This window comes from Echinops telfairi, unplaced genomic scaffold (genome assembly GCF_000313985.2).
Source record: "Echinops telfairi isolate 266 unplaced genomic scaffold, ASM31398v2 ScPeMD7_11;HRSCAF=52, whole genome shotgun sequence".
In the NCBI taxonomy this organism is placed as follows: Eukaryota; Metazoa; Chordata; class Mammalia; order Afrosoricida; family Tenrecidae; genus Echinops; species Echinops telfairi.
In genome coordinates, this window is record NW_022103908.1 from 41,350,776 (window position 1) to 41,374,907 (window position 24,132).

The 24,132-nt window shown below is 45.2% G+C and overlaps 1 protein-coding gene across 1 annotated transcript in view; it reads left to right on the forward strand.

Annotated features, from left to right (window-relative positions):
* Positions 1–2: 2 nt before the first annotated feature.
* Positions 3–24,132, forward strand: part of TTL (tubulin tyrosine ligase) — a gene marked incomplete at its 5' end in the record, with an annotated part of 27,635 nt that continues 3,505 nt past the window's right edge. The window contains 5 exons of the mRNA XM_045287097.1: positions 3–156; positions 3,460–3,538; positions 11,517–11,749; positions 17,046–17,181; positions 18,202–18,471. Coding sequence (XP_045143032.1) covers positions 3–156; positions 3,460–3,538; positions 11,517–11,749; positions 17,046–17,181; positions 18,202–18,471 — 872 coding nt within the window. The remainder of the gene's footprint in view (positions 157–3,459; positions 3,539–11,516; positions 11,750–17,045; positions 17,182–18,201; positions 18,472–24,132) is intronic.

The following is a 24,132-nucleotide window of genomic DNA, read 5'->3' on the forward strand; positions in this document are numbered from 1 at the left end:
TGTACACCTTCGTGGTGCGCGACGAGAACAGCAGCGTCTACGCCGAGGTCTCCCGGCTGCTGCTGGCCACCGGCCACTGGAAGAGGCTGCGGCGCGACAACCCGCGATTTAACCTGATGCTGGGCGAGCGGAACCGGCTGCCCTTCGGGAGACTGGGTGAGCCCCGCGCCGAGTCCCGCCGCCCCGCGCCCGGGGCGGCCCGTTAGGACGAGCGCTTTGTTTTTTACAGGACCGCCCCCCCCCCTCCCCCGGTCCGCGTCCCTCGGGAGGTCAGAAACGGACCCATCGCGTCTAATGCCTTCTCGCTCCTAAGTCGCATGCGGGCGGGAGGCCGCAGCTGCCTGCTGACAATGGCCGCGCCCTGCAGCCCGGGGGGCGTCGGCCGCCGGGCCGGGGCCCGGAGACCGCGTGTGCCCGCGACTCTCGGATCGACGCCCCAAGTCCGGCCTGGGGGCTGGACGGAGCGCAGGGCGGCGAGGCGTTTGCTGCTTTTCTGCACGGAGAATTCGTGGCGCCCGACAGTTGTGTGGAAAACCAGCAACCGAGGACTCTGCTTCAGTGTCCTGGGGGTTGGGAGAGACCTCGGGATCCTTAAAGCAGGAGCTGCAGAAGTGGCCGTAGCCCAGAAATGGGCGAGGAGAAGGTATCTGGTTTAGCATTCACCAAAGAACACGTTTCCAGAGGTGGGCGTTTGAATGCAGGCTTTCTACCAGGCCGGCTTGCCCCTGCCCTGAGCTCAGCCCTTCGCCCTGGCTTCTCCCAGGAGGTTCTGTTATTCGCATAGTGGAGTCAGATCGCCACCAGCACAATCCACGTGTCAGGCTGTCTGAAGGACCCAGGGGGAAAGAGAGGACCAGGGGCGGCTTTTTTAAAAGATGTTATCCAGAAGTTGACTGGTTACTTAGTTCCTGTCTCACAGACCTAAGCACGGTGTCATGACCGGCCTCGCTGCCCACTCACCTGGGAAGTACAGCTATACTCTGGGTAGCCAAGTTCCTGCCCAAATTAAGCTGGAGTGAGGGATATTACCAAAGATGAGAATTGATACTGAGCAGGACTCATCTCTGCCTGGGGAGGCAACTCAAGAAAGAGCCATGTTCAATGCCCTGCAATGGAGAGGGGGTTTAGAAATAGGTGTGGTCAGGGGTTGGAGAGATTCCACCAGCTAAACACTGGCCATTTGGAATTGACTGGCCCTAACTCATAGAGCTGAGCCCTGGTGGCCTAGCAGTGGAGAGAGATGAGGCTTTCTACTCCCCTGAAAGATTACCCCAAACCAAACTCACTGCTATCCAGTGGGCGCTTACAGAGCTGCTGTGAGTCAGCATCGACTGATAGCAGTGAGTTTGGCTTGGGGTTTTGAAGGTGCTGGAGGCACGAGGGGAGGTTATGGCATAGCCTTGCTGACATTTTTTTTTTCTTTGACAAGGTACTAAGGGCACTTTTTCATTACCATACAAGTTTGCCCTCCTGGTATTTGGTCATCTTTGGTCACTCCATAGGAAGGGCTATTCTGACCCCTAGAAATGTCCAGTGACAAGGTGTCCCTTTCAGCCGTGCATCTCCTCAGGAAGCCTTCAGCAGAGAAACCACGTACCCTGCGAGAGGAGGGTGATGACTGCCTGTGTTTTCTCCCTGCTCTGCCCACTTCCTCTGCGGACTTGGCTTACCTTCCTCTGGGGACTTTAAAGACAGGAGAATCCTAACATGAAATGCAGAAACAGATGGCTTTGCCAAGGCCGAAAGGGGTGGTTGCTGACATTCTCCTGGCGTCCCATGCTGACGTTTCTTGCTCTGGCTGGCAGAAGCCTATTGGGCCCAAATCCTAAGCAGGTGCCACAAATTCAGTAGATGATCAGTAGGTGTTTGGTTTTCAATGGGAAAAGCCCTCAACAAAAGTCGTTGTGTTACCTGCAACATTGGAGAGATTTACCTTTCACTTAAAACACATTAAGGAACCTTGACCCTGGAGGCAGAGTGGTTTACATATTGGGCTGCTAACCTTAGGATCAACTGTTCAAATCCACCAGCTCCTCTGTGGGAGAAAGATGAGGCTGTCTATTCTTGTGGAGATTTACATCCTCAGAAACCCAAAGGGGCAGTTCTGCCTGGCTCTATACGGTTGCTATGAGTTGGAAAAGACTGGACAGCAGTGAGTTTGGTGTGACTTGGGTTTTTTTGGTGGTGGTTGGTATGGTGGTGGTAGTGGCACAGTGGTTAAAATGCTCAGCTGCCAGTGGGAAGGTCAGTGGTTCAAACCCACCAGACACTCTGGGCAGGAAAGATGTGGCAGTTTGGTTTGTAAATAGAGATGGAAAGCCCTGGAAACCCTATGGGGACAATTTTATGCCCTGTAGTGTTTCTGGGAGCCAGCATGGACTCAGAGTTTTGGTTGTAAAGTGCACTGTGGAAGGCTGGTCGTTTAGGTTGAGGGTGGGGCCCCTCTGCCTTAGCAGAGACACAGAGGCAGCTAGAGCCTAAGGTTGCGCGCTGTTGTCAAATGAATTCTTCTTTCTTCTGGCATCCTCAAATCCCTCTTCCTGGGTTTGGTCTATTTTGATATTTTTTTCTGAAAGTGCAGCAAACTGTTAGGGTTTTCAGCAAAACCAGAGACTGAGGGTTTTGTTTGCACCTTCTCCGCTCTGGTTGTTAGAGGAAGGGGCATGCAACCAGTGAGAATGAGTTTCCCTTCGGACCAGTGCACAGAAGAAAGTCCTCATGGCCTCTGCCCTCCGTCCTTCTGCCAGCGGCTCTCCGGCGGCCCGCTAGAGGTGGACATGATGAAGAGCAGGAGCTGGTAGCTCTCCTGCCTCCCTTCGCTTCTGTAGAAAGCCAAGGTCCGGATGTGGAAAGCATGGCTTTGTTGAAGTAGCCTGACGGCACATAGATCACAAGTCAGTGCGTCGGTGGATGTATGGATCCTTGTATCCCAAGGAGGAGCCCTGGTGGTGTGGTGGCTGTGCGGTGGACTGCTAACCTCTGGGTCAGGTGTTTGAAACCACCAGCTGTACCGAGGGAAAAAGACAGGGCATTTGTCTCCCATAAAGAGTTATAATCTTAAAAACCCACGAGGGCTGCTCTACCCTGTCCTATGAGGTCAGCATTGACTCGGTGGCATTAGTTGGCTGGGAGGATATCCCTAAGGGAGGAGCACAGTGGGGATCAGAAAGCAGGGAAATAGAAAATCTTCCTGTGCTCCCGAGAAGAAGCAAAGGCAGCAGTGGTCTCTGGAAGGCTCTTTTGGTCTGGTAGCATCCACTGTGGGGAGGGTAAGAAAGGCCAGTGGCATGCTGAGAGAAATGGGGGCCCCGGGGACATGACAGCAAAATTGTTCCATTTCTAATGACCCGTCGTGGGATGGAAGGGATGAAGGCTCACCCTCACACAGATGTGTTGTCTTTTGCTTGCTGGTGCTGATGTTGTCCCGCTGTCCTTCTGAGTCCCCTCTTTCCTTCTTAGGTCATGAGCCGGGGCTGGTGCAGTTGGTGAATTACTACAGAGGAGCTGACAAACTGTGTCGGAAAGCTTCGTTGGTAAAGTAAGTGTTCGCTAAGACCTCGCTGTTGAATTTCTTATAAAACCAAGTCGTTTGTGTTGTAACTTTCAAAGTGAAGAACTTAACTAGGAGGTATGGAATTGTTTTTTAAAGGGCAAAATACTTTTATTTAAACAAATAAAAGCAATCAAATACCTGTTGTGGCGTGTCCTCTGAGCTGCTGTGATAGCAGCCCCGAACTATGCCAACCACTGCTTTCAAGACTGCCAACCAGCCTGCCTGCAAAGCAGAGCTGGAGACAGATGTTGAGTGTAAGTCATTTATTAGGGGGGGCTTCTTGCAAGCAGCGTAGGCCAGGGCAAGAGGCCAACTGAGCGGTGGTGTGTGCTGAAGCCACAGCCCCTGGAGCTCTGCAGTAAGACACTGCCTTTGTCCCCTAAAGTTGACAAAACAGAAGCACCACAAGCTCGTGGCTTCAAGGGACAGAAATGTCTCTCCACAAAGGAAGCTTAAAGACCAACGATGGGTCTCGGCCAAGTCAGTTTCCCCTGTGAGCCTCTCTCCTAGTCCCAGGTGTTGGCCGGTGACCCTTGCCACTCCTCGGTGGTCTTTAGTGTCTATCTTTCCCACTCAGGGTCTCTGAGTTTGTTCTGCACTTTTTCAACCTCAAAAGTGATTTGGTTTGGGACCCTCCCAACTGTGGCCTCATTAACCCAATAAAAGAAAGCCGTGTTTCTGAGCAGCATCACATGGGTGGATACACTGCTTAGGATTCCAATTTATTTGAGGTGAAACACAATTCAATCGATAGTAAGCACCATAGAGTTGTATTTTGAGGCAAGAGGATCAGGCTTCTGTACTCCAGTGTCCTTCTACAAGGAGGGTTGGAGGACATGGCTTTCCAGATCTTTCTGAACAAGGCCGGTCCCAGGAAAGGGGCATGAAGAGACCCTGGGTAGCCGACTCTCAGAGCAGAGAGGGTCCCTTCAGAAAGGAGATCTAGGCAGAATATCATGGTACCTACTGCCTGTCTTAGAGCAGTTGGGTTTGGGGGAGGTGTCGTAAAGAACAGAAATAGCATGAGGTGGAAGGAACCAGTATTATACAGGCACTGAGCTCTGGACTTGCCGGCTTGGGTTTTAGCACAGGTCTTCCTTTTATTAGCTTGGGCAATTCCCCTCAACCCTCTAAGTAGCCTCAAGGGGACCCTTGTAAAGCGGCTGTGAGTAGGAAATGAAGTGCTGTGTGCGAATTGTGTAGGGCAGCGGCCCGAGCCATGGTAGGCATCTGACCGCACGCTGTAGTTTCCGTCTCTGTAAAAGGGACATAATGATACAAAGGGACTTCAAAAGGTTTGTGGAAAGTTTTCATTTTCATTTTACCATGAACGTTTTGAAGCCCTCTCATAATGACCCCAGGGTCATTGTGAAGATTAATACAGCTAACTTCTGTAATTAAATCATTCCTGTCTCATAGTTCACACCGTATAGGTGAACACCCATCTGAGTATTATGATTACTATTATTGCTACAATTGCTATCATTTCTGGAGGTTAATACTGGGTTCGGCCCCTAACATCAGAAATGTAATAGGTCTTTAGTGTTCCTCCCATAATGACTAGTGGACATGAGTATGTTGCTAAATACGTCATTTAGGAAAGAAGGTTCTGGAAGAGAGGACTCAATGCAAAATGCTGTCCCACTAACATTTCTTTCTGGGCTCTGTTTGACGAGGTTGTGTGTGAATGGGATAGTTTCCAAATTTGTGTCTAAACACACTGCCTCTTTGGCTTATGCCTCACCAGTCCTCTCCAGAATCTGTTTTCCTGGTCCACTGGTTCTGTCCACAGGACAGGAAGACTTCTGGAAGTCTTCTTAGTCCATATTAGGATGCATTGTTCCTTCAGCATCTGGTGTAGAACTGAGTAGACAAGGAAAACACAATTGTTCATCCAGGTTCTTGATTTAGAAACTTATATAAAATGGTTATTCAGTCTTTTTTCTTTAAAAAAAAAATATTTATTTATTTATTTATTTTTAATCATTTTATTAGGGGCTCATACAACTCTTATCACAATCCATACACACATCAATTGTGTAAAGCGCATTTGTACATTCATTGCCCTCATCATTCTCAAAACATTTCCTCTCCACTTAAACCCCCCCGGCATTAGGTCTTCATTTTTCCCCTCCCTCCCCGCTCCCCCTCCCTCACGAGCCCTTGATAGTTTATAAATTGTTATTTTGTCATATCTTGCCCTGTCTGACATCTCCCTTCACCCACTTTTCGGTTGTCCGTCCCCCAGGGAGGTCACATATATATAGTTCCCAGTCTTTTTTCTCTTATGAATTGTTTCCCCCCTTAAAGGTAAAGGTAGCATTTTTGTTTTTCAAAATAGAAGGCAGAAATGTGGTGAAACAGTAACTAAATGATGTTCTGCATACTTGCGTGCTCACTAGCCATGATGAGGTGACAGGAATATGGGGTCTGAAGTCACAACTAGGTCTGATAGGTATCTTGACCTTTGAGCCTTGGACCCTTAAGCCGCTCTGAATCTTACTGGCCCATCTGTACAATGGTGATAATACCTGATCTTGGACCCTTAGTGGCATGTAACATGATCTGCCATGGGTAGCACCTTTTAAATGGGGGTGTCATTTTTGCAAGCTAGGGCTTGTTGTCATCAGTTATATGTTTTCCTCCTCCTCCTCAAGCATCCTCAGAGAGGCGATCATAATTCCAGGAGATAACTGCTTTTGCCACTGGGTCTGTATTGTACTACTTGTGCAGTTTGAGAAGACGCCCAAAGAGTTTAAAATCTGATCATTGTCATTCTAGTCAGACAAAGCGGTGGCTCAGAGAAGACAGCCAAGTTACTAGGACCACAGAAGTTAGAGTTTGTGTTAGGCAGGGTTCTCTAGAGAAACCAAACCAGGACACTTATGATTCTATAGCTATAAGAGGATAGGTTTACATATAGCGAGAAGGAATATAACAGCTAATTAGTCCACACAGCAGTACAGAGAGCTCAGTTCAACTCACAGGCTAGGGTCAAGGAAGCAGACAGTGGAGTCTACCCTCGGGCAAGACAGCAGAGTGGCCGGCAGGCAGCAGAAAGCAGGGTGGGCAGCACCAGTCAGTAGTGCAGAAGCAGGCCCCATAGAATCACATCACCAGCACAGTCCACCTGCAGTGTGGCAGATCAGGATCTACGGGGAGGCTCAGCCCACAGGTAGTACAGCACACAGTTGAGACAAAGGACTAGCTCACGCAGCAGCATGCTCATCCAATCACCAGGGAGAGAGAGAGATAGGAAGGCGGCCTCCCTGGAAAGCATTTATCTCAGTAGCCCTCCATTTAATCAGCTGTGACCTGATTAAACTCTGCCCACATGTTCCTATGGTGGCCTAGTTGGCACAACAAACCTAACTATCACAGAGTTAAACCAGATGCTTCTAATCTGGGCAAATGGGCTCGGTAGGTGGTGTGACCAGGCACCCCTCAGAGGGATTCCCCAGCCTCCCTGGGCTATCCAGTAGCAGCTTCCCCTGTCATCTCGAGGCGTTTTCAGGAATTTGAGAAAGGCTCCACAGCCTCAGTGTTGGACGCCTGAAGGGCCTTTCTAACCCTCATCTACATTGGAGGCCTGCACCCTACAGAGGCACTGAATCAATCTGTGTGCTTGCTTCCCACACGAGTTCAGGAGGCAGCAGAACCCGTGCCAAGGACTTCTCTCAGAAAGTGGGGTTGGCCCTGTCTAAACCAAACGGAGACCATCCTACAGAGCGGTCCAACGTTAAATTGCTCGGGGTGGTCCAGTTGTCAAGTCATTTTCCAGTAGCCACGTGTTTTTAAAAGTGCAGACCGGTGCAGTGTTTATAGTGGTTCTGCAATAAATCCGATTCTTATTACTTTGATGTGTATTCAATATAAAAAATGACTTCCTGACCCAAAGGGAGGAAATAGAATAGGATTGTAAATTCCCGTGGAATCTAGACTTTGTGGAGCGGTGGAGCTGCATGAACTCTTAAAACCATAATCCTGAGATCATCTTTAATCCTTAAATCAACGGTATCTCCTGAATGAGTCAGAATTGACTCCGTGGCAGTGAGGTTGGCTTTTTGAGAAGTCAGGAGCCCTGGTGACATAGTGGGCTAACACTCTGGTCTGCTAAACTCAAGATCAGCAGTTCGAATCCACCAAGGGAGAAAAATGGTCCATATGGGATCAGAGTGATAATAGCAACTCAGAAGATTAGACGGGAAGCCTTGAGGGCTGTGAATGGGGGAGGAGCAATCAGGAGGAGGGTGAGGATGACAGTCCAACTCGAAGAAGGTAATCCGTGTCAATTGAACCGCACACGTAGCGATTGTTGAATCAGCGTGCGTTTTGCTGGGGATAGTCTCAGCAACAGCACATAAATATTGAATGTAAAAATAGCAAATGAGAGTTTTACTTCATTGAGTCTTCAAAATCTGTTGTAGTTTTACATTTCTAGCAAATCTTGACTTCGATATTAAATTGGCATTGGCAGTAACTCGATCTGTGTTTAAGCTTCATCCAAGTCAAGTTGAAAAGCAGCTCTGCCTCCCCAGCTTGCTCTCAAGGAAAAGGTTTCCAGTCATTAAATGGATTACCAAACAACTAATTTCCCATTAATACCCACATCCACCCCAACAGAACCAGACCGGTATTTTTAGATAAGAACTGATTTGACTCTGAAGCAAAAGCATATCAATGTTAAAGCTACATCTGTCAAAGTTGAGTGAGTTCACCCACCGTGTCACCCACTCAGTCTGACTGCTTGTAGATTCCGTGAAGGTACTGACGACGTGGAGAAGCAGCTCTGAATTGGGCGGTGTCAGCACCGCATGCTGTACGTCTTTCCTAGGCGTTTGCGCCCAGTTTGCACAATGCTGTCTAGGATAGTGCAGGTCTTGGGCATGCTGAGTCAGGTTAGAAGGATGTGGGGATCATTATTATTGATTTTTTTTTATTATGAAATGGCAACATAAGTCCTGATACCCAGGTTAAGTTGCAAATAACTTTTTCCCTTGCTTGGAACTCTAAATGTATCTTGTTATGTCCAGTGTGCTATACATAAGAAAACATTAAGTCACACGGCTGTGTCTTGTCTTTGATTATTGGTTGAAAATAAGGATTTGATAAGCATCCCCTATATTTCAAGGAAGTCTGAATGAGAGTTAACAATACAGAGTGTCTTTTTATAGCTCTTCCATGGTTAATGATCACTGGTAAAGAGCAAGTATCATTGAATTCATTGTCTTGTTTCTCTCAACACTTCTATGAACTGGTGAATCTTTGTAGCATTTACAAGCGTGTGATGAGCCATTTTAACAATTGTATCCAGGATACTTCTGAGAGAGTCTGCTTGGGAAAACTGAACTCAAATGTTTTCAAAATGTATCACAGGAATGAATCTGTAATGGAAACATCAATCTCTTAAAAACCCAGTTAATCTACATTTTTAAACTAACCCAGCTGAAATCCTTACTATTATTCTGAAATTGTGATAGAAATGAATTTTTTATACATAGATGAAACTTTGTTAACAGGTACTTTAAAATGTGCCTATAATGAGTTTGGTTTTTTTTAGAATGCAAATTGACAATATTGTTCCATATATTTCAAAGTCCTTTCAGATAAAATATACATTCTGTATTTATTGGACAGTATTTCATGTGTCTTGTGGCTTATCAAAGTCTGAAAAAAAAAGGCTTTGTAATTTTAAAGTTTTGAATCAATTAATCTTTGATGCTTTTCAAAAGTCTTGGTACTCTATGAACAATTGTGACTTAATTGAAAATCTTCCACTTTCTGTAAAATACTTTTTTGAGTCTTTTCCTCACTGTTTCTTTCACTCTCCATTTGAAGTGCTTTTCACATTTATGCAAGAATCCAAGCCATTGTGTAGCTGACCAAAGTTACACCCTCAGATCCTGATGAAAACGTGTGTACTTTTTATTGGAGATTTAATTCTGATTTTAGATGTCTAATTTTATAAATTCTTTTCAAGGGGAAACTGCTTATTAAATCCATTCCTCATTTGCTGCAATTACCTTTTACACAGCAAACAAATGCCTTGTTTTCCTTTGGCTCCACTACAGCAACCTGCAGTTGCCATTCACAGTGGGGTTTGTGGTGCACCTTCTTCCATTTTCTTCTTTTTCCCACCTTTTCTGTGTTGATTGGAGTACCAGCCTCAACGTTTCCAGTGGCTCCTTCATCGGTTGCATGCATCCATTTTAAATTTAAGAATTTGTCCATACTTTTTTTTTAATTAAAAAAAATGATTCTCACTTTAATAACTGGTTGTGGCTGACACAGCTATCGCTGTAATTGTGCTCTCTGCATAACAAACAATTTGCTTGGAAGCACACAAGCATTTGAATTGAATCAATCCATTGTCCCTGTGAGCAGTGGTGTGCTTATGTGTCATACTTGAAGCTAGCATGTGCCTGATGCACACACAGTGTAACAGCATGGCCATGCGGTGAGATGTCAGCCTGTGGGAACAATGAAGTTGTGCTTAATAGGAAACATGTTTGCCCTGCTTCCATTTTAAGTTAAAGTTGAAACGTATCTCCATTGCTCCGTTGAATTGGCTGCCTTTCATGCGGCTAGTGACCACCGTATTGGGCAATGCAGATAAACAGTTTAACACTCAGTGAGTTTGAGATCACTGTTTTTATTTTGCTTTGCTGATGCTTTAAATCCCAGTACCTTTCAGATTCTAGTGCCCTTGATGTTGAAAGAACTTTATTTTTAAATCTCCAAGGTACTGGTTTGGGGTACCCCACCGCCTCCCCCATCATTCTGTTATTTGTTCATAAGTTGGGTTTCACAGGTGAATCTTAACATGAGCTTAATGTGAGCAGTTCTGTTCTAAATGGAAGCATGGGCACCGATCCGTGAAAACCTGTGCACAGTTTTGGTAGGTTCCTCCCTGGCTCTTCGGTTTTTGCAGAGCCAAAGGTGGTATAGAGTTAGAACTTCCTTCCAGGCTTGGGTCCTGGCTGTGCCATTTACTGCATTTGTGATCATGGGAAATTTGATTCATTCCTCTGGGTCCCCGTTCCTACTTTGTGAAATGTACTTCTAGTGCCACTTGCCCTGTGGGTGAGACTGCAGTCGATTTAGTGAGAAGCCCTTGATGAGCCTGGGCCTTCATGCTTGTGAAATGCTTTGCTCGGTGCTTGACTTTATCTCCCACTATGCCGTGTCCTTTTGAGAAGAGGGGCATGTTTATTGTTGATCACTGGTGTCCTGTGTCCCATTGAAATATTTCTTCTCTTTTCCGTCACTGAAGCTCGGTGAGCTAAAAGGAGTAAATGAAGAACTGAATTACATCCTTAGAGAATTCAGATTCCTAAGTCGCGTCCTCCCCACTAGAAAGCTAGGGCTAAGAAAGTATCTTTGTTATTTAGATATAATTCCCCACACTTTTCCACTTTGGTTTTCAGTGGGTCTGGCTTAGTTATAACATGCTTATTGAAAAGTTGTTGGTTCCAGATTACTAAAGGATAAAACATTTAGCCCCCTTTTGAATGAGTTGGGGTGTGCCTTTAATGTTGCATATACACCTGTGGGCTACCCTGTGGTACCTTAGAGGTGGTCTGAGAGAGGCCAAGAACAAATAATTGCCCGAGAGCAGCAGTTCTCAACCTGTGGGTCGTGATACCTTTGGGGGTCGAATGACTCTTTCATAGGGGTCGCCCAATTCATAGCAGTAGCAAAATTACACTTAGGAAGTAGAAACAAAAATAATTTTATGGTTGGTGGGGGGTCAGCACAACATGAGGAACTGTATTAAAGGACCATGGCATTAGGAAGGTTGAGAACCACTGCCCTAGAAGAAGCCACCTTTGACCATCCAGGTCCCTGGCTACCCCTTCCTCCTCCCAGGTATATGGGAGAAAGCACCCGCCTTTCTGAATGGAGTTGGCCATTCTGGACAGATTGAAGTAAAAATTGAGACTGACCCTCTGTCATCTACCAGGCTAATCAAGACCAGCCCAGAACTGTCTGAGTCCTGCACGTGGTTCCCTGAGTCCTACGTAATATATCCAACTAATCTCAAGACTCCAGTGGCTCCAGCCCAGAATGGAATCCACCCACCAATCAATAACTCACGGACAGATGAGAGAGAATTCTTCCTGGCGTCTTATAACAAAAAGAAGGAGGGTGGAGAGGGCAACATTTGGATTGCAAAGTCCTCGGCTGGTGCCAAAGGTGAGTTGGCAGTGCTGCCCCCTTCTTTCCCTGCAGGTCTCCACCACACTTTGTCTGGCTCACATGGTCGAGGTCGTCTTTAGAGAAGTGACTGACTCTATTCCAAACTCAAGGGTAAGACATCATGTCACTTTACCAGTCCAAGCCCACTGCTGTCAAGACAATGCTGGCCCATCGTGACCCTAAAACACCCGAGTAGAACTGCTGCTTAGGGATTCTGAGAACGTAAACCAGGCAGCCTCATCTGTCTCCTTTACAGTGGCTGGTGGGTTCAAACCACTGACCTTTGAGTTAGCAGCCTGAGGCTTAACCCACTATGCCACAAGGGTTTCTTTTTTCATGTCAGATTAACCAAAACACTCACTGCTACCTAGGTGATTTGACTCATAAGACCCTACAGGACAGAGTGGGATTACCCCTGTGGGATTCCCAGACCTTAACTCTTTACAGGAGTAGAAAGCCTCATCTTTCTCCCATGGAGTGGCTGGTGGTTTTGAACTGCTGATCTTGTGGTTAGCAGCCCAAGGAGGAGTAACCCACATGACTGCCTCATGTCAAATTGAATAACTACATGCCCTTCTGTTTAATGATAACTTCTAAATGTCTGTCTCCACTCTAGATCTTTCCCCTTAAGCATCAGACCCAACAGCACCCTTGACAACTCAGACATCTCGTTTCGAGTGCCTGATACCGCGCTCTTTATTACCTTCCCCGCTAGACCCACCCCGGCATGCTCCTCTTTCAACCTGCCCTGCTTAGTCAATCATGTCACTCTGCAGCCAGCTCCAGAGTCCAGAACTAGACGTCCCCTGTAACTGCTGTTGTCTTTATAGTCTGCACTGAGCACATGGCGTGCCTTGCAAGCTCTACCTGCTGAACCGGACTTTGATCTTCTCACGGCTCCCCCTCCTACGTCAAGGCTGCTGTTCTCTCCAGCTTGTGTGACAGCTCTGCCTCCTCACCAGCCTCCTTCACAGCGGCTCTCCTCCTCTCAGCGGAGGGGTGCTTTGACATTGTGAGCATGTTTCCCCCACTCAGCGCTTACCAGCTGGCTTCCCAATGTAATTAGAATGAACTCCAGATGCCTGATGGTGGCCCACACTATCTGACATTTGGCCATAGTTCTGATCCCATGTTCTTCTGTCCTTGGCCTTGCTCATTCGACTGTAGCCACGAGTCTGCCCAGCTGTCTCTCTTAACACACCCAACATCTCTATGCACCTAGAGGGTGGCGGCGTGAACGGTTTTCTATTTCTGTCAGCTCAGATGTTGTCAGAGAAGGCTTTTCTAATCTAAAATAGACTCAGTGCCTTGTGCTTTCTAACCTTGCATCCTGATTCTGATTCCCCCCCCCCCTACTTGTTTTAACCCTTTCCTAGCACTATAGTCCCAGTTTATCTGTGTGTCTCCCCCGTCAGAATGTAAGCTCCTTATGAACAGACTCTGGGTCTTGTGCCTCTCTATAGCTCATCCCCCACCAAGTCAACTTTCATGGCAACTGCATAGAACAGAATAGAACTGCCCCCTTTGGGTTTCTGAGCCTGTAAATCTTTACTGGAGCGGAAAGCCTCATCTTTCTCCTGAAGTCCCCGCTCTACAGGTCTACCATAAATGAAGGCTTAAAATAGAGTCAGTTCCAAATGCAATGAGCTCCTAGGTGCAATGCCTCTCTCTGATTGCCATCCTGTGCTCTTTTAAAAAACCTTTCCACATTAAACTTACTTCTTGTATACCTTACTTCTTTTACCTGGCCATTGGTACTCTTTTATGATCCAGTGAACCAGCCTCCTCCTCAACCACGAGGCAGGACATCATGCTCCTATAAGTTGGAGATTGGGACTCTTGCCCCAAACCAGGGACCTCACCAGCTTCTCTTACCCCTATTGTGACCTCTTCTCAAGTACCGCCCCCCAGTTTTGGGTCTAATGCTTAAGAGGGGCATTTAGAAAGGGAAACTTTCATTGTTGTTGTTAAGTTGACTCCAACTCGTAGCAACCTCATGTGTAACAAAACCAAACATTACCCAGTTCCCACTGTCTTCTTGACCTCTGGTACGTGTGAACCCATTGTTCTGGATACTGGGTAAATCCATCTCATTCAAGGTTTCCAATTTTTTTTTTTTTAATTAATCATTTTATTGGGAGCTCTTACAGATATTATAACAATGCATAATTCAATTAGATCATCAGTTTAAAAACATTTTCTTTAAACTCAAACTCTTATTTTAGAAAAATAAAATTAATGTACTTCTTTTTAAAAAAAATCATTTTATTGAGGGCTTATACAGCTCTTATCACAATCCATACATACATCCATTGTATGTCAAGCACATTTGTACATTTGTTGCCATCATCATTCTCAAAACATTTGCTTTCTACTTGAGCCGTTGGCATCAGCTCCTCATTTTTGTCCTCTTCCTTCCCCGCTTACCCCTCCCTCACGAACCCTTGATAATTTAAAAATTATTATCATTTTGTCATATCCTACACTGTCCGATGTCTCTCCTCACACACTTTTCTGTTGTCCATCCCCCAGGGAGGAGGTTAGATGTAGATTCTTATAATCGGTTCCCCCTTTCTACTCCATCCTCCCAGTATCACCACTCTCACCACTGGTCCTGAGGGGATCATCTGTCCTGGATTCCCTGAGTTTCCAGTTCCTATCTGTAACAGTGTACATCCTCTGGTCTAGCCAGATTTGTAAGGTAGATTTGGGATCATGATAGCTTTTAAGAACTAGAGGAAAATTGTATGTTTCATCTGTATTACACTGCACCCTGACTGACTCGTCTCCTCCCTGTGACTCTTCTGTAAGGGGATATCATGTTGCCTACAGATGGGCTTTGGGTCTCCACTCTGCACTCCCCCTCATTCACAATGATACAGTTTTTTTGTTCTGGGTCTTTGATGCCTGATACCTTATCATGTTGACACCTCGTGGTCACACAGGCTGGTCTGCTTCCTCCATGTGGGCTTTGTTGCCTCTCAACTAGATGGCCCCTTGTTTACCTTCAAGCCTTTAAGACCCCAGACGCTATCTCTTTTGATAGTCGGGCACCATCAGCTTTCTTCACCACATTTGCTCATGTACCCCCTTTTTCTTCAGCAATCGTGTAGGGAAGGTGAACATCATGGTTAGTAGGACAAAGTGTTCTTGCATTGAGGGAGTGCTTGAGTGGAGGCCCAATGTCCATCTGCTACCTTAGTACTAAACGTATAAGTATATGCACATAGATCTGTTTCCCCATCGCCATATATAAATATATTTACATGTTTACTTGCCTGTATTTAGACCCTATAAATGCCCTGTGCCTCCTTGTTCTTTCCTCTTAATCCCTTTTACTTTCCTCTTGTCCCACTATCATGCTCAGCCTTCATTTGGGTTTCAGTCATTTCTCTTGGTTACATTGCCCTTGATCAAGCCCTATCAGGCCTCCTGTACCCTCCTCACCATAGATTTTGGATCACTTGTTCCTTTGTCCCTGGGTTTGTTAACACTCACTTCCTTTCCCCCACCTCCCCCTCTCCCATATCTCCCCGGAACCATCAGTTTCTCCTCCAGATTGTTTATCCCACCTACCTTATCTAGATAGACCTGCAGAGATAATAATATGTACAAAAATAAGACAGCAAAACAAAGCAACAGAAGAAAACAAAACAACAAAACCAATGACAAAAAATAGAAAAGCCTGTAAATAGTTCAAGGTCTGTTTGTTGACCTTTAGGAGTGTTTTCCAGTGGAGTCTGATGTGGTGCCACACCCTGGCCCCAAAGTCAATTTTTGGTGTTACCTGGAGACTTCGTTGCTCTGCTCCCCTTGCTGTTCTGTTGCACACCCTTAGTGTTTCCCTCAGTGTGGTGGGTCAGATCGGGCGCAATTCCCGAACTGTCTCCAGTGTTGTAACTCTTTCCCGGAATAGGAAGCCTCATCTCTCCCCCCCCTCCCCCCCCTGCGCAGTGGCTGGTGGTTTCAAGCTGCTGGCCTGGGGTTAGCACCTGAGCTTGTCACCACTGTGCCACCAGGGCCTCTTGATTTAGTCCCCAGGGTAAGCATACGGTGAAGGCGTTCAGCTCTCGCTGAAAGACTGTCAGTTCAAGTACATTCAGAGATTTAAAAAAAAAAAAAAAAGCCTGGTGATCTATTTCTGAAAAATCAGCCATGAAAATATATCTGAGTACAGCTGTTAAAAAAATGTTGTATCATTGACTTAATATTGATGGACATATAGAATGTTTCTAGTTTTGTTTCTCCTATGACAGTTCTGCAGGAAATATACTTGTGCCGTTCCTTTGATGCCCTAGCCTTCCTGATAGCTTTATAAAACAAAGTCTTAGAAGTAATCTAAGGCTAATCGTAGGCCACACACGTTCTTCCTTGCGAGAGGAACCTCACAGTAACCATTTGTAGAACAGCCTGTTGTTTAGAGTGTGCAGACACTTTGGATGCCTGTAAAGGTGATGTGTCACACACAATCCTAGGTGAAGTTAGTAAAGGTGGTGTCTCAGAGTGGTTTCTCTAGAGAAGCAAACCCCATGAAGCTTATATATGTACATATGGAGAGACATTTGTATCAAGAAATGGCTCATGCAGTTGTACAAGTGGGCAAATGCAAGTCCATGGGTCAGGTGGTCAGCTGGAGGCTTCTCCTGACTTGCGTAGCTTTGAGGGGTAATGAGTCCAGGATTGGCAAAAAGGTCACAGGCTGGTAGCTACAGAGTTGAATGAATCCAAGGTTGACAGGTCAGATGGCAAGCCTCTAACAGCTCTCAGATTGGCAGGCAGTATGGCAGACCATTAGCTTGAGTCAGAAGAACGGGAGATCAGTGAGCCAGATGCAGGATCCAGTCTCAACAAAGAGCAAGTAAGCTTTTCCACAGCATCCACTTATAGCAGAAGCTGGCCACATCCCTCGAAGCTATTAATCACACCAGGCTGTGACCTGAATAAGGGAGTTGTGTGCCATCCTCATCTCGCCCCATGATAGAGGCTTTACAGTGATCGGCTGTGATGAAACGTGACCATGTGGTCAGGTCATGGGAATTACTAGATGTTACCTGGCAAACCACTGAGAACCCAGGCACGTTCACACCAAATCTTCACTCACCGTTGGATAACTCCGAGTGCTCTTGTGGAGGAAAGGGTGAGGGTGAGACACTGCATGAGGAAGAAAGAAAAGAGTGAGCAGGCTCGTAAAAGCGTCCTGTGGGTGCTGCTCTCATTTCCTCCTGACTTGGTAGAGAGCGTTTCCTCTGGGGATGAACTGGACTAGTTTCTGCTTTGACTTTGCTGCTGTCAGGTGAAGGCATCCTCATCTCCTCCGAGGCTGCGGAGCTGCTGGAGTTCATTGACCACCAGGGCCAGGTCCATGTCATCCAGAAGTACCTTGAGCACCCTCTGCTGCTCGAGCCTGGTCATCGCAAGTTTGACATTCGGTAAAATCGGCTGCGCTTGTTTCGTGAATCTGAAAACGTGGTGTGATAGATGGTGAGGGGAGGGTGACATAGACTGTAATAACATGTTTGGTGATTTTTAATGTGCGACCAAAATGAAGCATGACTGAATGAAACTGAGCTTCTGTAGCTATTTTAAAATTTTTCATTCACTTCTGTTTTCTGGGAAATATAAACCAAGGGGAAAAAAGAAAGTATTAATCAAATTATGGGCTTACTTTTTTAAAAGCATATATTTTTTTATAAATCATTTTGGGCTTACTTTTTAAAATGTATTCCCTTTTACTAAAATGACTACGCAGAGGAGAGTACAAATATATGGGGCTTGCTTTTGGAAGAAGAAGAAAGATATATACATCGAACACATAATTCAGACACAACAGGTCACAAAACTGCTAAATAATATGCCCTCAATTCATTATCTCTGCCCCATTTTATATGAATTTCATGAACACATCACTATATTTCTATATTTGGAGTTTAACTTTATGAGCAAAGAATTTGACATTGACAAAGAGATTATGTGATGTTCTCCTGAGCTGACCCTTGATCTTGCTGTCATGATGTATGTATGTGATACACACATACACACAGTGTCACACCATATGCATGTATATGTATGTCTTAGACACCTACATACATACACATGCAATTTTTTCTGGGGCAGGGGGAGTAGGGTAGAGAAGTAAGTTCTAAACATATAATTTTACATAGATTATGTATGAATTTTATATATGGACTGCCTTTTAAACAAAATGTATTCTCTTTTTCACTAAGATGATCAATACTACACAGAGGAGAGTACAAATGCGTGGGGACTTGCTCGTGGAAAAATCTGAGAGCTGTGCCTAGAACTTACTAGATAGATAGATGTAGAGATATAATTGTAGAACTTACCTCCTCACCCTACTCTTGCTGCCCCCAAAGGTGTGGGGATTGATGTGTCCGATGTGGAGAAACTTTGGATGGCTTGACAACAATCATGTTTTTGCTGACTTGCAGGAGCTGGGTCTTGGTGGATCATCAGTATAATATCTACCTCTATGGAGAGGGTGTGCTTCGGACCGCTTCAGAACCATACCGTGCTGATAATTTCCAGGACAAAACCTGCCACTTGACCAATCACTGCATTCAGAAGGAGCTCTCGAAGAACTACGGGAAGTATGAAGAAGGAAATGAAATGTTCTTCGAAGAATTCAACCAGTACCTTACAAGTGCTTTGAATATTACCCTGGAAAGTACTATCCTACTCCAAATCAAACATATCATAAGGTATTGCAGTTGAGTATTTGTGGAGGTTCTCTGTTCTTGGAGGAGTTCTAAGGAGTTTGCTTCTTTCAAGGAATTGACCCATTTAAGTTGGCAAATTTATGCGCTGGATTATTCATAAGATGCTCTTATCGTCTTTGTAAGTCTGGAAGAGCTGTTATGATGCCAGTTCTCTCAGGCTTGATATCGGTAAGCTGTGTCTCCTCACCATCTTACCTAGGCAGATTGGCTAGAGGTTTATCAATTTCATAATTTTTTTCCAAACACCAACTTCTGGTTTTCTTCATTTTCACTATTGTTTTCACTTTCGTGTCTATGATTTATGTCTGATTCTACTTTATGTTCGATTCTACTGTATATTTGAGTCCACATCTTTTCCCCTCGACTCTTCTCAGGGTCTGATTTTCTCTTCTTTGTGGAGTTTTTTAAAAGGCGAGAGATTACATTAGATTATTCAAATACTTTTCTAATCTCCCTCATAACTTCGTCTTTGCCTCATGGGTGCTTAGAAATGTCTTATTTCATTTCCAAATATTTTGAGATTTCCCAGCTATCTTTCTATTGCTGATTTCTACTCTAATTCCAGTCTAGTCAAAGAGTGTATTTGAATGGTTTCATTTCCTTCTGGTTTCTTAGGATTTGTTTCATGGTAGGCACATGAAGTCTGTTCTGTGTCCACTGAAAATAATGTCTCCTTTGCTACTATCAGGTGATGAGTTTTGTAGAGGCCAGTTCAGTCAAGTCTTCTATGTGGTTGCTGATTTTATACTCTATTGTCTTTTCCACTGAGACAGAATTATGCATTTGTCTATTTCTCTTCCTGTTTGATCAGCATTTGCTTCATGTAATTAATATACGTATCTGTGATGAAATTCCTTATTTTGAAGTCTACTTTGTTAGTATTAATATAGCTACTGCAGCTTACTCCGTTGCATGTTCTATCTTTATTTTTATTTTTTTATTATGTTTTATTTACTATATATAAAGTAGGTTTCTGTTACACACTGTATAATTGGCTTTGATTTTATTTTTAATCCAGTATGACCATCTGTTTCTTAATTAATGTGTTAATACCTGTTACATTTAATATAATTATTGATATGGTTAGACATATCTACCCAGTTATTGTTGGTCTTTTAAAATCATTTTATTGGGGGCTCATACAGCTCTTATCACAATCCATACATACATCCATTGTGTCAAGTATATTTGTACATTTGTTGCCATCATCATTTTCAAAGCATTTTCTTTCTACTTGAGTTGGTATCAGCTTCTCATTTGTACCCCCTCTCTCCCCTCCACTCCCTCCCTCATGAACCCTTGATAATTTATTAAAAATTTTTTTTCATGTCTTACACTGACCGATGTCTCCCTTCACCCACTTTTCTGTTGTCTGTCCCCCTGGGAGGAGGTTACAGATTATTGTGATCTGTGCCCCCTTTCAGCCCCCACCTTCCCCTTCCCCTCCTGTTACCGTTCCTCTCAATATTATTGGTCCTGAGGGGTTTATCTGTCCTGAATTCCCTGTGTTTCCAGAACTTATCTGTACCCGTGTACATGCTCTGTTCTAGCCAGAAATTATAAGGAGAATGGGAATCATGATAGTGGGGGGAGGAAGCATTAAAGAACTAGAGGAAAGTTGTATGTTTCATCCATGCTATACTGCACCCTGACTGGCTCGTCTCCTCCCCACGACCCTTCTATAAGGGGATGTCCAGTTGCCTATAGATGGGCTTTGGGTCTCCACTCTGCACTCCCCCTCATTCACAATGATATGATTTTTTGTTCTTTGATGCCTGATACCAGATCCCATCAACACCTCATGATTATACAAGCTCATGTGCTGCTTCCATGTAGGCTTTGCTGCTTCTCAGCTAGATGGCCACTTGTTTACCTTCAAAAGTTTAAAGACCCCAGATGCTATCTCTTTTGATAGTCGGGCACCATCAGCTTTCTTCACCACATTTGCTTATGTATCCCTTTTGTCTTCAGCGATCTTGTAAGGAAGGTGAGCATTATAGAATGCCAGGTTAATAGAACAAAGTGTTCTTGCCTTGAGGGAGTACTTGAGTAGAGGCCCAATGTCCATCTGCTACCTTAGAACTAAACCTATAAATATATGCACATAGATCTATTTCCCCATCGTCATATATAAATATGCTTACAAATTTACATGCCTGTATTTAGACTCTATAAATGTCCTTTGCCTCCTTGTTCTTTCCTCTATTTCCTTTTACTTTCCTCTTGTCCCACTATCATGCTCAGCCTTCATTTGGGTTTCAGTCATTTCTCTTGGTTACATTGCCCTTGATCAAGCCCTACTGGGACTCCTACACCCTCCTCACCATAGATTTTTGGATCACTTTTTCCTTTGTCCCTGGGTTTGTTAACACCCACTTCCTTTCCCCCACCTCCCTCTCTCCCATATCCCCCCAGAACCATCAGTTTCTCCTCCAGATTGTTTATCCCACCTACTTTATCTAGATAGGCCTGCAGAGATAATAAAATGCACAAAAATAAGACAGAGCAAAACAGAGCAACAGAAGAAAACAAAACCAATGACAAAAAAGTAGAAAAGCCTATAAATAGTTCAAGGTCTCCCTGTCCGCTCTTCCAAGGAACACTCTGACTGTATTCTGGGTATGCATACGGTCTAGTGCACGTACCTTCAGGGTGTCTCACTCACTGCCACCGAGTTGATGTTGACTCATAGAGAGCCTAGAGGTGTACTGTACAGCTTAGTGAATTTTTAATCATGCATACACCTACCTGAACACAACACAAATCAAGACAGCAAGCATCTGCAGCACCAAGCTGATGCCTTTGAAGGCCCTCACCACCTGTGACTAGCAATTCCTTGCTGTCTCGCCGAGGCCGACTCTGGTGGCCTCATGTTTGCTGAGCAGAACTGCACATCGTGGCGTTTTCAAGGCTCTGACCCTTCAGAGACAGGTTCCCAGGTGTTTCTTCCAAGGTGCCTCTTGGGTGGGCTTGACCTGCCAGCTGTTTGACTCGTGGTTGAGCACGTAGCCATGCGTACTACCCAGGAACGCCTTCACAGTATGGTACCCCCTGCCGAAAATAACCACTCCGCAGATTGCTGTCAACGTAGATTACTCGTGCTTGTCTTCAAACTTGACGTAAATGAAATTATACTGTATGTATTGTTTTGCATCCATCCTGTCCAACATTGTGTCTGGAATTACCCACATTGTCCCACGTATCAGCGGCTTAGTTCTTTTATGACTGTATCAGATTTCATTGTGGGAGTGGTTCACCAGTTACCATTCTATAATCGATAGTGTAAGGACCCCTGGTGGCATTGCTTGTGATGAATTAGACTGCTAACCACCAGCAGTCTAAAACCACCAGCCGATCAGCGGAAGAAAGGAATCTTTCTGTTCCTGTAAAGATTGGTAGCCTCGGCAGCCCACACGGGCAGTTCTGCCTGGTTCTATGGCATCACTACAAGTCAGAATTGACTTGCTGGCAGTGAGTTTGGGGCTTGGGGGTTTTATGGTGGAGAGCCATCTGTATTTTATCTCATATTTGAGATCTGTAGTCTAGCTGGAGTTATTATGTGTCATGTTTCTCCACAAGGCTGTCCAGTTGACGCAGGGCTAGTTTTGCCTAAAACTGGCCTTCCCCTCTGCGTGGTGTACTCTGCTCACAAACCAGGTGGCTGTTACGGGGAGTCTGTCATGGGGTCTCTGTTCTTCTCTGTTGCTCTTTTCCTCTGCTGTGTCATTGTCACCTAGCCTTGATGACGTGGCTTTGTCCGTAGTGTATTTTGACATAGAACCTAGCAGAGTCGTTTCAGGACTTAATGGGATTATAGGCAATTTGATTTGACACCATGTAAATCAATTATCTGGAGAAGGGATTTCTGTTTTAGGCAAAAGGTTTTTGGGAAATTTGCCAGCCCACTTTCTCCTCCGTACAGTTGAGGTGTCCTACTTTGATGCTATAAATGCCCCTCCTACTTGCTTTTCTTTTTTTCAGCCAGCCTCCCCCTGGCTTCCCACTCCAGCCTAAAAAAGATGTGCTGTAACGTCTCTGATGGCACAGAACAAATTTTCTATTATGCTAATCTTGAACTTTAAGTAGCTTGAACATAATTTTGTTTCAGTTCTGGCTCTTAATTCTCCCTGTGTGTGTTCAAGTGTGCATCTCTTTATCACTTGAAATCGTTGGCTCTTTTGCTTTTTCACCCCAAGCATTAAGTTTTAAAACTCTTCTCAGTTATCATAAATATTTTAAAGGGTTTTTATTATACTTTTTAAGTGAAAGGTCTTCACCCATGGAATAGAGATAAGATATAGGAAGAAATGTGTTATGTGGCTTGAAACAGCAAGTTAAAGATGAGTGGAACTGAAATTTTTATCCCAATTGCTTCTTAAGTGGCTAATCTCTCCAAAATTATGTGTAAAGATTTACGTGTATCTGTAGACAGTGATTGACACTTGAGCGAGGAAGGGAGCAAGACCCTGGTTCCAAGTTTACCAAGCTCTCAGTTCTTCTCTTTCAAAATCTTGAGTCAAAATGTACCTGTAAGGATACACAGGAGTCACGTGGAAGCCGGCTCTCCGTGTCCTTTCCCGTCGAAACATACAGCTGTGCAGCTGGACAGCCGTGGCTGGTCAGGAGTCAGCAGAACATTCTTGTTTACTAAGGTGGTGAGGAAATGGCCTGGGCATCAGAGCTGACCTCAGGCTACACAGCTGGGAAGGAGACGCTCACTCCACTCCAGGCCAAGGCTGCGTCCTCCGAGGCAGAAGAGCCAGATACGCCTCCACCCTCCATCCTTCTTTCCTCTGTTCTGACATCGGCCATTCCGCTATGACATTCTGCTCTTCTTCTCAATGCAATCATGCGCTGCGGTGGCCAGCCAGAACTCACAGGCGATGGTCGTGGTGCTGGAGGTTTATTAGCGAAGCTAACAGGTTACGGATGGGTCAGGATCCAGTTCTTTTGTCTGCCGTACCTTTCTCATCCTCACTGGTGAGACTGTTTCTGGCCTTTCAGACGTGGTCCTTTGGCCTCTGCCTCTGGGGGCCAGGAAGGCCACCCACTGCTCTGCCTCCCAGTCTGTCAGCAACTCTGTTCTGACCTGTGGTCTCGGTGCCACTTCAGGACCTTCCTTCTTGGTGGTCCTGGGTGCCGATCCCTGCTTCTGAGACCACTCTCTCTTACACCAGCAGAACGGTCTAGCTGGCCAATTCGCGAGTCAGAGGCCTCGGCACTGTATTCGGGGGCTCTCGCCCAGTCACCGGGAGGGAGTTAAAAGAGAATCCACACAAGAGACTGGTAAGCAGTTTCATTCACCACCGATGAGTTGGAGGAGCCCTGATGTCCGTAGGGACGAAGCATTCCACTAGTCATCAAAATGTCGGCAGTTCAAACCCAGCAGCCGCTCAGTGGAAGAACGATGTGGGAGTCGGCTTTCATAAATACTTAGTCTTGGAAGCCCTGTGGGGCAGTTCTACTCTGTCCTGTAGGATCACTATGAGCCAGAATCGGCCCAACGGCCATGGGGAGGGTTTGTTGTTGTTGTTGATTGAGGGGGTGGAGGGAATGGTTTAAAATGTATTAATATTTTACCCCAACATGAAGTTGAGGGGGAAACAAAAACAGGCAGATTAAAAAAAAAATCAATTTATTGAG